General features: G+C 32.2%; 2 protein-coding genes across 2 annotated transcripts; one reads left to right on the top strand and one right to left on the bottom strand.

Annotated features, from left to right (window-relative positions):
* The first annotated feature begins 483 nt into the window (after positions 1-483).
* Positions 484-1602, top strand: LOC106779731 (RING-H2 finger protein ATL78). The gene has a single exon (XM_014667912.2). It carries the CDS (start codon positions 796-798, stop codon positions 1465-1467), a length of 672 nt encoding a protein of 223 aa, XP_014523398.1. The 5' UTR covers positions 484-795; the 3' UTR covers positions 1468-1602.
* A 4661-nt stretch (positions 1603-6263) lies between these two features.
* Positions 6264-9079, bottom strand: LOC106779705 (carbamoyl-phosphate synthase small chain, chloroplastic). The gene is made up of 10 exons (XM_014667878.2): positions 8872-9079; positions 8529-8661; positions 8344-8432; positions 8193-8253; positions 8031-8098; positions 7795-7923; positions 7612-7721; positions 7177-7524; positions 6778-6943; positions 6264-6624 (listed from the first exon to the last, which is right to left on the bottom strand). The coding sequence occupies exons 1-10, from the start codon at positions 8993-8995 to the stop codon at positions 6536-6538; spliced, it is 1317 nt and encodes a 438-aa protein (XP_014523364.1). The 5' UTR covers positions 8996-9079; the 3' UTR covers positions 6264-6535.
* Positions 9080-17159: the final 8080 nt, after the last annotated feature.

Genomic DNA, 17159 nt, shown 5'->3' with positions numbered 1-17159 from the left:
TTATGTTCATGTTAAGAACCTCCCATTTGTGGTGTCATTGCAACATCTACAGTACCTCTGGATTGTTACATTGAAGCACAATGGAATGAAAAGATTATATCCTTCATCTGAACTCTTTCCTTTGGGCAAGTACGGATAAAAATAAAAGCAATTTTGGGGCCCAAAAGATGGGACATAAATCAACATTTGAAGCTCATCCTTTTAGTTGGGACCCAAAAGATGGGACATAAATGAACCTTGGAATCAAAAGCATCATTTTTTTCTTTTCAATTTTGAACTCATCTCCATCAGGAAGCTTCCCAATTCCTTCATGTGCTGGTGGGTCCCTGGGGGAACACCATGATACAGTATATGAAAACAAAGAGAAATCCGTGTTTAAGTTTAATAAAGGTAAACCATCCTGAGTTAGTGAGCTAAATTTAAGAAAACCCTCCTTCCTGGTATGTATAATAAATATGAAACTAAAGTGGCAGGTGGCAAATCGTGCTGCGTGTAAGGTGGGATTGAAATTGAATGGGACCATCTTGATTGTGAAAGCCAATCAAAAAAGGTTCACAGTGAGTGGAGGATCCTTGTGCTAAGACATCTATCTATCTATCTATCTATATGCAAGAGGCAACAACAACTGATTAAAGACAAAGATAAAAACCCTTCAACCCTTGGGAATATTCTAATTTACCAAGCCAAAAAAACAATACTTTCACATTCCAATCAATGGTAGGCACCATGTGAACTTACTTCCCTATATATAATTCCCATAGCCAACCAACCTCAAGAACACCACCTTCAACTAAAATGTATTCTTCTGCTACTTTCTTTCCTTTACTCCTCCATGACCTTCAAAACTTCCACTCAAGAAGGTTGCTACTTCACTCCCCACTCAACCAATCAGCCAAGCCCCCAGCAACCCCCCACGATTCCACAGAAACATATCTAGGAGACGGAAATTTCGATGCAAATGTTGTGATGGTACTCTCAGTCTTACTCTGTGCACTCATCTGCTCCTTGGGTTTGAACTCCATCATCAGGTGTGCACTAAGGTGTTCCAATTTCGTAGTGAGTGACTCAGTGGCAACCAACAGCCCTCCAGCGAGAGTTGCCAACACAGGAGTGAAGAAGAAAGCCCTCAAGACTTTCCCCACAGTTACTTACTCGGCTGAGCTGAACCTCCCGAGTTTGGACTCAGAGTGTGTGATATGTTTGTCAGAGTTCACAAGTGGTGAAAAGGTTCGCATTTTGCCAAAGTGCAACCACGGATTCCACGTACGCTGCATTGACATGTGGCTTAGTTCACACTCTTCATGCCCCAAATGCAGACACTGCCTAATCGAGACTTGCCAAAAGATTGTTGGCTGCACTCAGCAAGCTAGCTCCTCTCAACAACCCATCTTGCAGGTCCCAGAAACCATTCTCACCATTACGCCACTGGACCCAGAAGCTTTGGTGCGTAACTATAGGGAACTTTAGTGCTTATTGCTTAATCACATAACACTTTCACTTGATTGGACCCTGGTCAGCCATAATTGGTTAAGACCACTCAATCATAATTAATCTAGTGCTTAATCATTAATGTATATAATTAATCTCCTTTCGAAGTTCTCATTAACTTATTAGTCGCTGATATCTTTGGTAAACATGCTAAGTTCAAGTTTAAAATTTGAAAATTGTTTGTATAAAGTTATCATTTTCAAGATTATATTTGAGTCGATTGGCTAGAAAATGTTATCTGTTTGGTAATTGAAGCAGCTAGATTAAGAGGCCTTTTAAGGAAATTAAGTGTGTGATTGTTTTTTCTAGATTTTATCAGAAAATAAAAACAATTCTCTAAATAACAAGTTAATGCAAAGACATGTAAGTTACTTTTTAGTTGCATGATGTGCCACTGCACTACCCTGAGTAATTCTAACCACATGTATTATTAGTAACAATAATACCTTCCTTATACTAAATGTAATTCCAACCACATGTATTTGGCTCTGCTCTTCGCATAACATACCATTCTGTTGAAAAAAACACAATTTTATTAACTACCCAATCATGTTACACTTTTTCAAAAACAAATGAGAAGAGGCTCATCATCATCATCTATTTAAAATTCGCTTCCTCATTTCTCATAATTAACTAGTGTTTTACTTATGTTTCCAAGAGATACCATTTTTTATGTATTTTGTTTGACCAGAGCCTCAAGTGTCATTATTTATATAAGTTTAAAGCTAATATGAAATCTAGCTGTGTTCCGACATCAGAAACATGATCCAGTATAATAAGTAATATGAAGATAATTAATTTATTGTGGGATAAGTATTTCAAACTTTGTATACCATACAACTTAATTAGTAGGAATATAATATGACAAGATAACTAATAAATGGTTTCTAACACAGTCTATAATATAATAAGATTTATTAGAAGAAAAAAAAAATGATTTGGTGGATTAATATGTCTCCATATTCCATATGCTAGAGAGGAAGGGAAAAAAAAATATAGAAAAAAGAAAGAAGATTGAAAGTGGTGTACTTTATACAGTCAATGGAGCATATAATGAATGGAAGGTGAGGGTGAAAGCACTAATGAAGTAACAAATGAAAGAAGTGTACTAAAAGTGAGAGGTTGTAGCATATAGTAGTAGCTGACAAAGAGTGTTTGGTTTCATTGCTAACACTGACTAACCACACTATCCCCAACGGTTGAAACTTGATTTGCTATAAAGCTCAACGCATTACTCATCATATGCTAAATGTGTGTGCCTACAGGACTCCCATACCATTATCGTTAATGCAAATTCTGAGGATATTATTTTACCAACTGCAAAACAATTCCCAGACCCTGTTAGATAACAACATAAATAAATCAATCATACTCATCCATATTAACTTCACAATCTACCAGTACAAATAAGATATGCTGTCAGTGGATTACAAATAATTTACGTAACAAAACTACATCACATTTAACTCAAAACTTTCATAATTAAATTATAAATAATTTTCACAAAAGAAAATACAAATTTTAATACGTCTTTGGATGACTAAAATATAGAGAATGATTCATTTGTGTAAACAACTTAAAATACTTTATGATAAAATATCTTATTTGAATAGAGATTTGAAAAAAATAATTAAAATTCTAAACACTCAAGTAATTTGATTATTTAAAATTATAAAAGTTCAAATTTCATTCTAAGAATTTGAAATTATATACTTCTTTCTCATCTTACATATATCTTTATTCTCTTCACACCATTTTATTTTCTTAATCTTAACATTGTTACCTTAATATAACTTAAGAATTTATCGATGTAGTTTTGTTTAAAACATAGTTAATTCAGCTTTGATCGAAACATTGATTGAAGGATTATTAATTCGTTTCAATCATTACAAAAAAAACTAGATATTATTAACAATTAAAATTTGTCGAAAACATAAAAAATATATTGATAAACTTTTTTCCAATGAACAAAAATTTGTAATAAAAGTGTAGTTAGTAATATTTATCTACAATAATTTATATTCTTCAATAATTACTGAAAGAAAATTTCATCGATAAATATCATGATCTAGTTCACCTTCTTCCTCCTCTCTTCTTTTTTCTTTTAGCTTTCCATTTTTTCATTTCTTCATGGTGACTCCCGTGATGAATCTAAGACCAATCCAAAAATAATAATTAAAATATTCTTAAAAAAAATTCACTAGCATAATAAAAGTTCTTCGATCATTCCACTATTCATGCTTTTACCAACAATCAATATACAAGGTTCTTTCATTAACAGAGGATCTTTCTTTATATCTCTTCTTCTGCAATCACAACAAACAATAATTAAACAAAAGAAAAATCCCACGCCAGAGGCATTCACAACTTTGATCTCGACAAGATGAGGCTATCTTTTCATGATTCTCAAATCTGGCAGAGGTTGGAGGAGTTTCGCGCCACTTGTTCTCATAGACAACACCTTTGATGACCTATTATGCTTGAGAAGCAACGACATGACTCCTAGATTTGGCTTCAAGGATTTGTGCACGAAGAAGATGATGGAGAAGGGAAGCATTTGTGGTAGTGCTGACAAACACTCTAGTCATGAACAATGTGATTGTTGACGCTGTGGTGACTCCTTAGAGCGGTGGTGAGTCGTTGGAGAAGGAAAAATGTTCACAATTGTCACTAGTGATGTTCTGAGGTATAATGGCAAGCGATGACAATAAGGGTGAGGCTTACGATGGCACTCTAACAACAATCGCGATAAGTGGCAGTGACAATGGCCTATGGTGGTTGCTGGTAAAGAAGAAATGAAGATGAAAGAGGTTTAACTCTCTTGTGTCTAGATGAAGAAGAAGCCCTAAAGTTTTTGGGGTTTGAAGATAAGAGATACGAGTTTGAATAAGAGATAAAGATGAAGAGGCTTGATCTCATTTCTACACTCTCATTTCTACCAACTATGCACTTACTAGACTATTTAGACAAAAAATTTGTTGATTTCTTTATCGACAAAATTTATCGATGAACAAATCTATTAATAATAAATTTTTAATATTTGTAAGTATCAATAAATTTTATTGATAATTTTTTTTATCAATAATACATATTTTATTTATCAATTTATATAATTTAATATGTTACAATTGAAATGACAACCTAAATGTGATTTGATAGAAAAAACAATTAATATTGTTAGGTTAAAAAAATTATATTCACTTGTTTTTAAAATTTGAAACTAAAATTTATCAAAATTTTAAAATATAAATAAATTTTAATTTTACATTTAAGTTAAAGATAAAAACATATTTAATTTACTTTTAAATATAAGATAAAACAATTTTTCTCATTTATATGTTGTTTAATTTCATATTTTTATGGAAAAAAAAATTAAGACTTTAACTGATTCTTTATATAAAAGCATATTAAATTCAGCACTAGTTCATGAGTGTGGTTAATTTGTTGTATTTTATACAATATCAAGCTTCCTCGGTTAATACCGGGAAAAAGGAAGGCTAATAACTTTTCTAAACCAAAAACATATTAGTGACTTATACTTTTGCGGATAGCTAGGTGGGATAGGGTGGAGTAATGGCGGCAGGATCTACCTTATAATAAACCCTTCTATCAAATAGATACAAGTACATTGGAATAAAACCTCACACCACATTCCCTTCTCCCTTCTTTTTTTCACTTTTTACATGTCAAAATCATCATAACTTAATCACATATACCATGCATACATCTTTAAAACTATAATTAATAAAAACAATACTAGGGAATCGTATGTAATGTGGATGAGATGACTCATACCTACCTGTGATCTATGTACTAGCACATTAGAAAAAATTATAAATAAATCTCTATAAGATATTAAAATACTATATTCAATTTAAAACCTTAGATAATGAATGTTTCTTTATATAGTGTATAATTTATCTATTTCTGCCCTATATAAAACTATACGACTCTAACTTGATTGTAACAGTTTTCTATTTAAAAGAAAAGACGGTGTCATATGTTGTAAAAGATTCTATCATTATTGAATTTAAGGTTTCATATATTTTTTATGTGAAAATAACAAGCTTCTTTGTATTTTATTCATTTAGAAATATTTATAGCTTTCCACAATTTAAATTTTCTCAACCTTTCTAGATTGATGGTCGATTTGCTTCTAGCACAAATTTGATATATAACAAAATTTTATAAAAAAAAAAATGCATCTACCCATTTTTTAACACAAAACACATTCAAAGAAATCCCCTATACATTTAAGTTAACCAGAGTCCCTTCGGATGGATCCTGACAAATATCTCCATAAACAAATATTTTAATAAACCCTTAGAATAAAAATAAAATAAATTTACTTAACTGTAGATTAAAATAACTTCTACCAACTTAAGAGTTTCTAAAATATGTATAAACTAAATTTAGTAAACATGTAATCAAAGTAGGTTATAAATCTTATGCATCAATTGTCAAAGATGTCAAGAAAAAAAAAAAAGATGTATAGTTTTGGGCTACGAAGTGCTCCTTTTTGTCACGTCTGTCTAACTATGGTGCACGTATCTATTTTCATTTCTTTCATCATTTTAACAATATTTTGCATTTCAGTAATTTTACTTTTCTTTTTCTGTAAAGTTATGATTTTTTTTCCCATGAGTTTCTTATTTGATGTTAAATAAGTAAAATAACTTGAGGTGATATAAAACATTAATCAGTCCAAAGTCCAAACCCTACTATACATTCAAAGTATGCAAAAGTTACCAATTTTAGATTAAGGCCTGTTGAGATTAGTTTAATCTCAATATTTTTGAAAAGGAAACAATTATAATCTTAACATTAGTAAAGCCAGCAACCAAAGTTTGATGCTGACTGCGAGTAGCATAACATTAAGCTTCATTGAGGTTTATGACAATCATGACCATGCTCATACTAGCACAGAAAAGAGAAAATCTTAATTGAACCCTACAAAACCTTAACAGACTCATCTACAAAATCATAGACACTCATAATTTCTTAGCAGATGCTTTTATTCTTTCTGCCCAGAGGAGAACAGCATGCTTCAACTGCTATGCAGTGCAGATAACTGGGGTAGACTTTCCTTTGTTCTGTTTTTTCCTTGCTTCATTAGCTCTATAAACTCCTTAAAAGCTGCATTACCAACAAATTTGAATAAGATATGACAAATGTCTACATAGCTCACAATTCAGCTCTTGAAAACATTTCTCAAGACTAAGACCATATGGATATAAAACCTTTTTTTTTTCTATATTTCTAATGAACAGCAAGTTTTAAGTGTCTCACCGTAGTCAGAATCATGAGGTCCGGGGGATGCTTCAGGGTGGTATTGAAGAGACATAAGTTGTTGTGCAGGGAAAGCAAGACCGGCACAGCTTCCATCATTGAGATTGATATGAGTAACCTTCACTCCTTCCGGCAGTGTTGCAGGGTCAACAGCATAGTTGTGGTTCTGCCAATTTTATATACCAATCCATGAGCCATGAATAAAACAACATACTTAACATGAAAACACTTTTCTTGATAAAAACAAGAAAAAAATCTCAAGTGACTGATTTTATTTGGCAAAAACATACTCCCTCAGCACTGAGCACACGGCCTAATGCACTCCAATGGAATTTTTAAGTATAATTATGGTGGAACACCAAAAATAAGTAACAGATAATCATCCATTAGTTCACATACCTGAGCACTAATTTCAACATGGCCGGTTTGAAGGTTACGAACAGGATGATTTCCTCCGTGGTGACCAAATTTCATCTTGAATGTTTTACCTCCTAAAGCCTGGCCTAGCAATTGATGGCCCATGCAAATTCCAAAAACAGGCACCTTTCCAATTATATTTTTCACTGTTTCAACAGCATACGGAACAGCAGATGGATCTCCAGGGCCATTACTGAAAAGAACCCCATCTGGTTTCAGCTTCAAAGTTTCTGATGCTGGCCATGTAGATGGCACAACAGTGATTTTGCAGCCATAAGATGCTAGGCGTCTAAGAATATTATGCTTGATTCCAAAATCATAAGCAACCACCTGCGTTTTCATTCATCAGCAATCAATATAAATTAAATTACCCAATAGTAACAAAATTCAGTACTAATAGCATACAGCATTACGTACATGGAAATTCTCTCCTGCCACTTTACCGGAACTAAACTCCCATTGTTGCTTTGTTTTATCAACCCACTCGTGTGGACTTTTGCATGATACTCCACTTATTAGATCAACACCTGGAAAATGAAATAGCATCCATGTAATTCCAATTTTAGAAACATGTACATAAACTCAAACTCACATACTTACCAACAATGTCCCATGACTTAGACATCTGAAGCAGTTGCTCGTCTGTTTTGGAATTGTCAGTGCTCAAAACACCAATAAGACTGCCATCTTGCCGCAATCTGCGTGTGATTGCACGAGTATCAACATCATCTGTTGCACCACAAAGCAACATCAAAATCAGAAACCAGGACTTAAACCTATGCATATTCCAGAGAACAATATTCTTCGCAGAATATCTTTTTACATAAACTACTCACAAATTCCCATGATATTCCTTTCAGCTAAGTATTCACCCAGAGCCTTTGCACATCTCCAGTTAGAGGTACTGAAAAAACATGCATTGCATAGACACAGGGAGAGTGAGTAGACCAAGTAAGCCTCAGTCAATCATGAAACATTTCAAAGCGCAAGAACAGAACCTGATGCTCAAACTTCTAATTACAAGACCAGCAAGGAAACACTGCATCGATTCCTCATCATCTGGCAATAGCGAACCAAGAGACAGTTATCAAATAGCTTCCAAGCTCGACAACTCAGGACTCACTCAAATTATTAAAAGAAACCACCAACCAAAATTAACGCCAGTATTCCCAATATGAGGATTTGTCATCAGCACAAACTGGCCAGCATAACTAGGATCTGTCAAAATTTCCTGATACCTGGCAATCGCACACACAACAAAGACCACCACGGTTTAGCTTGCAAGCAAAGCCGTAAAAAAAAAAGACACATACCAATATTCATAGTTTCCTGACCCTGTCAGTGATGTATTGAAAACAACTTCGCCAACTTGAGTCCCTGAAGCACCAAACGATTTCGCTCTCCAAATTGAACCATCTTCTAGAACCAGTCTAGCATCTGAGTTTTTCCAAGGTCTTTCTCCATTACCTATGTCATATGTAATACAACAGCATGGAATTATTTGAACCACGGATAGCAAATTAACAATACCCTCCAAAACCAAAAGCTAAACAGGGGACATTCACATCAAAGGGGCAAAAGAAATAGTAATCTTAATGTCACAAAATGCGCTAAAAAATGGGTCCTTTAAAATAGAAAGCGTTTTGAAGGTATTGAGGAAACCCATTGAGAGGTTACCCGAAGAGCATCTGACGGTAAAGACGGAAACTTTAGCTGCGGCGGCGGCGGGTGGCGGATTGGGGGAGAAGCAGTTGGTAAGGTCGTTGAAGGACAAAGCGAAAGACAAAGCTTTTGTCGCCATTGACAGTCACTGCAGCACCGTTACTGGTATGTTTGTGAAACCAGTGCTGTAGTAGTGTACAGCCTCCCGTTACCTAGGTTTTTATTTTGCAATTTCATCACCTTCTTTTTCCCTTTTTTATTTTTTTAATAATCATTTTACCTCTATGCAACTGGTAACACTACTTTAGTTCTTTTCCATGAAATCGATACTCTCCATTTCAAATTAAATAATTTCTGATTTTTTTTTATTTTAAATTAAAAATAAAAATTATTAAAATATTCCTTATATTTAAAGTATTTTTTTTTGTATGAATACAGATTTTTTTTATTAACTAAGATTTGGCATACCTTACAAAAGTTAACAATCTCTATATATATTAATATTATGTATTATACAGCTTATATAAATTATTTATATATTATAACACTGTATGTTTTATATAATTTTCTATAAATATAATATTATAATTTGGGTCCTACTTAATGACTAATGCCTTACTGTGTTTATTTTATATCACTGAAATTTGTAATGCATGAATATTTTTAAACATAAATTATATTTTAGATTTTTTTAAAATATTTATATTTTAATATAACATCGCTTTAATTATTGATTATTTCTCAATATATATATATATATATATATATATATATATATATGTATGTGTATATTCAATTTAAAAATAATAAAATATAAAAGGTTAGAAAAAATCATTAAAATGCTCAATGTATTAACACATCATTTGTTCAAATAAAATTAGGATAAAATCTCTTAAGTACAGCTTCTTATTTAAATTTGTAAACGAAAATAAAAAGAAAAAAATAAAAAAAGCAGTTGAAATAAGGTCAGTCAAATTACATTAAAGGTAATTTATTAGTAAATTTTACAGAATAACTATTAATCTTTAGAGGGGTAATTAAAAAGAGTAAAATGAGTTATTTCTATGAGAACATTAATTTTTAAGAACATTCTCAAGCAAGGGAAATGTTTTTATTTTGTGATTAAATACCAAAGCAGTGGTTATATTTTAACTAATTTTTGAATATTTCCTAAATACAAAAATAATATATAGAGTTATATATGGAGAAGCTAAAATAAATGTTAATACAAATAATCGATATATTTTGAATTTGTATTGTAATTTAAAATAGAAAAAAAAAACAAATGAAAGTAAGATAATTGAAAAGGTAGTTATGTAGGTTAGATATGGAAGTAAGATAAGTGATGTGTTGAGTGATAAAACAAGAGTTAGTATGGCATGAAGATTGCAGCCATGATAGATTCTGGAATGATGCTCATCGCAATCTTAGCACCAATTATTTCGGAAAGTCCCACATATAACTACTAACTTCTAATTAATTTATTGGGCTCCTTGTCACTGGGCCCATACTTTCAACCGTGTCCTGCGTATCAAACTATGAATATATTCAATTTCATATAACTTTCAAAATTATATATTTAAAAATTAGAAATATATCTACTTATTATTCTTTAAAAATCATACTCAAACCTATGACTACACCAATATAAACAGATCAAGAGGAATATTTTCCTTCATCCTATACCACAAAATGACAAAATGTTTAATTCTTAAGTTCCTAAGATGATTAACCATGTGCGAATAAGTTTTATGTAATCAATATCCTAATTTGTTTTAGTATAAAAGTGTAGATTAAAAAGGATCTTTTTAAACATGTAGAATATAGGTTGAATTTGAGAAGCATATTCTTACAATAGAATAAAATTTTGAAATGATTTTTTAAATATAATTTCAGACATAAAATATACTTTAACGATCTCGTCAGAAAATCATATTATTTTACTTTTCCCTAACTTGCAAACAAAATGTTAATATCTATCTTAACTTACAAACAGATTGTCAATATCTAAGATCTATTTTGATTAAATCGTAAAATTTTAGTTAACTAAGAGTAGTATGTGTGTCGAGTAAGAATTTCTTACATGAATTCACAACGATTTTAAATAAGAGCATTATTTTCATAAAAAAAAAATGTTCCCAACTTAACTTTAACATCTTATATTTTCTACTTAAGACGTAAGGAATGAGATAAAAAAAAATGAAAATAAAATGTGTTATTATCTAATATACCTAGATGAAAAGTTACTATTTGTGAAAATCCCAAAATTACGAAGACTTTTGATAAACATTTTCATAATCTTTTAGTCATTTTTTAAGGAAAACTCAAAATTATTCATTGTTATTTTTTGATACCTAGATATTTTTGTGATTTTTGGTTCATTAGCAGAGCAGAGTGGTACAGTAGATATTTTTTTATGTTTTGTGCTGTTGTAATTATTTGAAAATAGATTTTGTGTTTCTAGTTATTATAATGACCTTCGTTAATTATTTGGGAGTTCAAATTTATGTTATGTTTATTGTCTTTTGGTTTGAATTTTTTCTGTCTATTTTTTGGTGGGAGTATTGTTGTTGACGGTGATGAATCACTATTTTGTATTATTCACTTAACTTCTCGCATTGAATTGTGTTAGTTAGTTGTTTTTAATTATTCATTATTATCTCATTTATACTATTTGGGTTTAATTAGACTATTAATTCTTATTTGGGCACAACAATTGTGGAAACATTGGGACTTCAAGAGGGCTACCAGATCATATAATTTCGATTTGTAATTTAATTATTTTAGTTTTGATCATATTTGACTTTTGGGCCTATTTTTGGTCAATATTTTGTAGAAGCCCATTAGAAGGACAAAATCTTAATTTGGGGTCTATAAACCCCAAATCAGATTTCACTTTCCCTTCTCTCACCCTCATTTTCACGTTTTCTTTAGAGGTTTTAGGTTTTGTTCTCTTTCCCTTTCCTTGTAATGAATGATTTAGGTTTTAATTGTATTTGCGTTATTTTGTCTTTGCTTCCATTTAATTTCGTTCTAGCATCAATTTCGTCCATGCATTTTATGTTTTTCTCTACACTTTGTGTTTTGGGTTTCAATTTCGCACTCTAATTTCATTTCAGAATTGAATTACGTTTTACAGTTCATTGCCTCTACTGCTTTATGATTTCGTTTTCGTTTTACTGTTTGGGTTTCATTTTAATGGTAGCTTAGGTGTGCTTGGTTGGTCATTAGTGAATTTGCATCGTTTCCAAGAGATTTATGAGCTGGAAGTTTGTTTTTGTTGCTTTGACTTGGCTAATATTGAATTTGTTTTGCTCTTGCGATTGGGTATACGCTTAGTTGATGAAACTGTATGGTGCAAAATTGGTTGAATATTAGCATTGTGTTTGCTTAATTCACTTTTATGAAAACATGGTTAGTCTTTTCTTAGTTGGTTAACTTGTGTTCGATTAAGGGTTAGAGGAGTGAGTATTTGTTGCTAATATGTGATTGGAAGCATTGTAATTGAACCAGTGACCAATCGTTTTTAATCTAGGTTTGAATTCGTGCTTTAATTTGGTTCATTTCCATTCACAAAACTCTTTAAAAATACCCCTCACACGTCTTCGATCTAATGACTGAACCAATATTTGGTCCTTGAGAGACGACATAGGAGTCATTTCCTACTCTATACTGCATTTAAATTGAACATTAAATTTGACTCGGGTACGATCTCGATCAACGAAAAACTCTTTGCTACATTTTTTGTCCGAGGTACTTATAATGGTTTTGTTTGGGTATTTGGTTTTTGTGTTGTTTAGCCACTAAGGAAGAGGAGGACATTTGTCTTACTACGATTGTGGAGTTAAAAGGTTAAGTTTTTGGTTATAGATATTTTGATTTTGCAATCAGTCTCTCTATTCTTGGTTGAAGATATTTTGGTTTTGCAATATGTCTCCATATTCTTGGATTTGTATTTTGTTTTTTCTTTCTCATTGATTTTTGGTGTTGGTTTGCCAATTACGAAGAGAATCACATTGGTGTTTACTATCACTCTCGAATTAAAAGGTCAGATTTGTGGAATCAATATTTTCATTTTTGTTTGATTTATCTGGATTTCTTGAATAACATTTTCACACTCATTAATTTATTTGAGTTTATTTATTTAGTGATTGTTAAAAAGTCATCGTGTTTTTGTTAGCATCGATATGTCATCATAACAAGGTGTTGACTTTTGGCTTGAGTTATGTTTTATAGTTTATTATATAATATTCTCCATTTGTTATGTCGTTATACACAATTTTTTACCTTAAATATCTTAAAAGATCTTAAATATAATGTGTTTTTCCATTTTTCATGTCAGGATATATATATTAAACAACATGGTGAATAAGTTTGATGCCATAAGGATATTGATGGTAACTAGGAAATGTTGAAACCAACGATTAGGATCGTTGATTTGTGGTGTGGTTAATCGTGATTATAGTAAATTTATGGAAATGACTTTCATGGATGATAAGTAGATTACAATAAATAAATATATATATATATATATATATATATATATATATATATATATATATATATATATATTTATTGTAAGGACCTAAATATAAATACATAATATATATTAAAAGAAAATGGGGTGAATATAATATTAAGTTAAAAGGGGTGAGCTTTTTATTAAATAGAAAAGGTTTTATAAAAGTATAAAAAAAGTTCAGCCCATTTCTTTCTTAAGAGCTCCTCTCTATAGAACCCATCTTTCCCTTAGTCCTCTGCCTTCTCTTTACCATTGCTTCTCACTGAACCGATGCATTTTCGTTTAGGTGGTGGTCACGTGTTCCTGGAGTCGAGAGCTTCAACTTGAATAGATTGATTGCTTTTTATTCAACCGTTAAGTTGTTCTTCCTTTTCCTCCTGCTTCTAGGGCTTTGAGCATTCAAAAACTCTGTTGTGCATGTGATCTTTTAGTGTCTTTTTCCATCTTCTAGCTCAAATTAATTTAAGGGGTTGTACTTCATCGACAAAATGGTGACCTGTAGGTCCAGTTGGGTTCTTCGCTGCGTGAGGCGCTATTAAAGCGTTTTGTGAGCTGAACTATGCTTTGAATCAAGGTAAGGGGAGCTAACTTGATTTATTTTGTTTGATTGAGTTTTGGTGAATTAGTTTCTATTTCATATTGATGAATTTATTACAATTTAGAGTGTGGAGTTAATTTATTAAATGATGATGTTTAAAGTGTGACCTAATGTGAATTGTTGTGAAGTACGTGAAATTAAATGCATAAAGATTTTGGATGTGAAATGCTTTTGTGTTAAACTTCAAGTGTATGATGAATGATGTTGTTTAAATGTTTTGGTTGTGATGAATATGGAAAAGAATTGAATTTGATTTTATTGTAGGTGTTTTTGGTCAAAAATGAAAGAGGTGAGTTTGTGAGTTAGGGGTTAGAATGATTAAATATAGTTTTAAAGGATAGTTAGAGGTGAATCAAGTCTTGTTAGAACGGTTGATTAGTGGAAACTTGATCTAAGAAGAGTTAATATTGCTTTGATGGTGTGTTGGTTGATTTTAATTCAAATTATGGGATTTTGATTAGTGAAATTGAGGAATAGGTATAAGGGTGAGATAGTAACTGATTTAGTACTGTTAAGAGGTTAATTGGGACTTGTTAGAAGTGTTAGAGGATTGAAAATTGATTTGTAGCAATGAGATGGTTCATGGTTGGAATTTTCAAGTGCTTTTTGGTGTAAAAAGGGGGTTTTGAGTAGTGAGATTTTGAGGTAAGTGTTATGAACTATTTTAGGTGGTTTGATATATGTTATGAAGTCAATTAAGACTTGCATCATAGTTTATGTTTCCTACTTCACTTTGGAGGTTTTAGGTGTTGGAAATGGAAAGTGGAGTAGTTGGGGTGAAACTGAAGTATTAAGGGGTGCTAACAAGTGTATTTAAACCTTTTTATGCAGTTTGTAATATAATATGGGGGTTGGAAAGAGTAGAATTGAAATTGGGCAACTTGTAGGAGTGAATTTGGATTTTAAAGTGCCAAAAGTGGTTTGATAGACCTAGTCTTGGATCTAGTGATTAAATGGATGTTTGTTTTAACTTATAAACATGTTTTCCCATCAATACAAATTTTTAAAGAACTCCTTTAGTCATCAGAACAGGTTCCAAGTGCATCAAAAGCCAATTTTCATGGTTGCTGTCAACTAGTATGGCGCCCCAGCGCCCCTGGGCGCACCAACATGCTGTTGTTTTTGGTTTTGATAGGTTTTGGGGTTCTGGATGTTCGTTTTGGACGTTCCTTATTTCGTTTTGGGGGTTTTTGACCCTTCCGAAACTGTTGGTGTTGGTTTCAAAGCCAATTTCTTTGTCTAAGTATGAGTTACGGGGTTTTGTGGTGTTTAGTGGTTCTTTTGGGAATGTTATTGTCTGTTAATGTATATGGAATAGTTTCATGCGATTTTTGATGACTTGTTGGGTTGTTTGTGGTCTTTTGAAGTATAATTAATATTATATATATATATATATATATATATATGTTTTGATTATTAGAATGGTGTAAAAGTATTTATGATGTTATATGATCATGTATTGTAATATATGGTTGTTCATGTCTTGAATTAAGTTTTAAAGTGAAAGTATGAACTGGAAATCTCAGGGTGAGATGATTGGAAGTGGTTGTAGAGATTGTGTCGTTGTATTGTATAATTGTATGGAGCTTTGAAATGGTAAGTCTATCCCTACACTCAAAGCACTGTTCATGCTCAAATAGAGAAGAACGGTGTGAGTTGTGAGAGTAGATGGAGGTCCTCATCTATAGTCTTAGAGTTTAGACATAGACTGGTATGAGGATTTATCTTACATAGTGTTGGAGAGGGCCAACTGAACTATGCAAGCGCAAAGACGACCAATAGTTCGATAGTTATACAAATCCGGATAAGTTGTGATGAGAAATTGATACATGGTTTGAATTGTATGCCTTTGATTGTTCTCTTTATGTGCAATTAAATATGATGATATTGAATGATTGTGCCATATGTATATTGTTTGTTTACCTAGATCACCCTTGCTTCTGTGTTGTGTGTTGTTTGTGTATGTTTTTCCTTTGTGATGATCATCCACTTGGTTTACCACTTGAATCATACTCTCATCACTTCATAACCATATACTTTTAAAGTCACAATAACCAACCATTTCACAGTAACATACACTCCCAGTCATCCTTCACAAACCAAGCAAATTCACCATAATTTGAACATAGAACAAACTTAATAGAACATAGAATAGACACTGATCTTTTCGCAAAGTGCACTAGAATCGCATAGCGAATCTAGTAGGATTCGCACAACACACACAGACCATCCGCCTTGCGAATTAATTTGATTAAGTGTCAGACTTTGGGTCTCTCGCATAGCGCACCAGAGTCACATAGCAAGAGAGCGTGGACAAAGAGTTCCTCCCTAGAGCGACTCGCTATGCGAGACCATTCGCATATCAAGTTTGCATGATCTGCAAAACGCTGAATTCTGCATAATCATGCGACTCTCACCTCTCCAACCACTTCCAATGCTTCAACCAAACTTCTAACACACCTAATTCGTGATATAGACCTATTTAAGCTTGTCTAGATGGATTTTAGTAATTATACAATGATTCTAAAGTGATTTAAGCTGGAATTTAACTTTAATTTCTTGATTTCCATAACTCAAGGACCCAAATTCTATTATACTAGTTTTATCATGTTTTAGTTCAATGTTATGTGCCTAACAAGTCTTAATTGACTTATCTAAACTACCCAAACAAACCAAAAGCACCCCACACCCCAAATGCTCAAAATCAACTTCCCACTTCCCCTCACACAACCATAACCTATTTCCTATTTGCTAAATTGTTTGTCTAATCACTATCACCACAGAATCCTAACTCCCAACACCATTCTCACTAACCCAATTGGTCATTGGAGAAGAATCAAATGTATGAACGCATCAGACTCACCATAAGCGCCGATACATATGACTAGTCACTGTTGAGATTGTTGACAACACAAACTCTATATCAAACTGGATTTTAATGATGACAACACACTGCTTAATAACAGTACATATGTTCCAAGTTTACATGTTCAGCTGTATAACAAATTAGAATGAACAATGCTTTTGTTGAACATGTTGTGTTGATTTTTAATGTGTGTTTGTATGATTGATTATGTGTTACATGTATGGAACATGCTTGTATTGAAATGTGTGATAAAATGATTTTGATTACTTCTGCACATTTCTGAAGAAAAGCTCACAAACACTTTTATGAACTTATAT

Source organism: Vigna radiata, unplaced genomic scaffold (assembly GCF_000741045.1).
Source record: "Vigna radiata var. radiata cultivar VC1973A unplaced genomic scaffold, Vradiata_ver6 scaffold_160, whole genome shotgun sequence".
Taxonomy (NCBI): Eukaryota; Viridiplantae; Streptophyta; class Magnoliopsida; order Fabales; family Fabaceae; genus Vigna; species Vigna radiata.
This window is presented reverse-complemented; position numbering and strand designations above follow the sequence as displayed.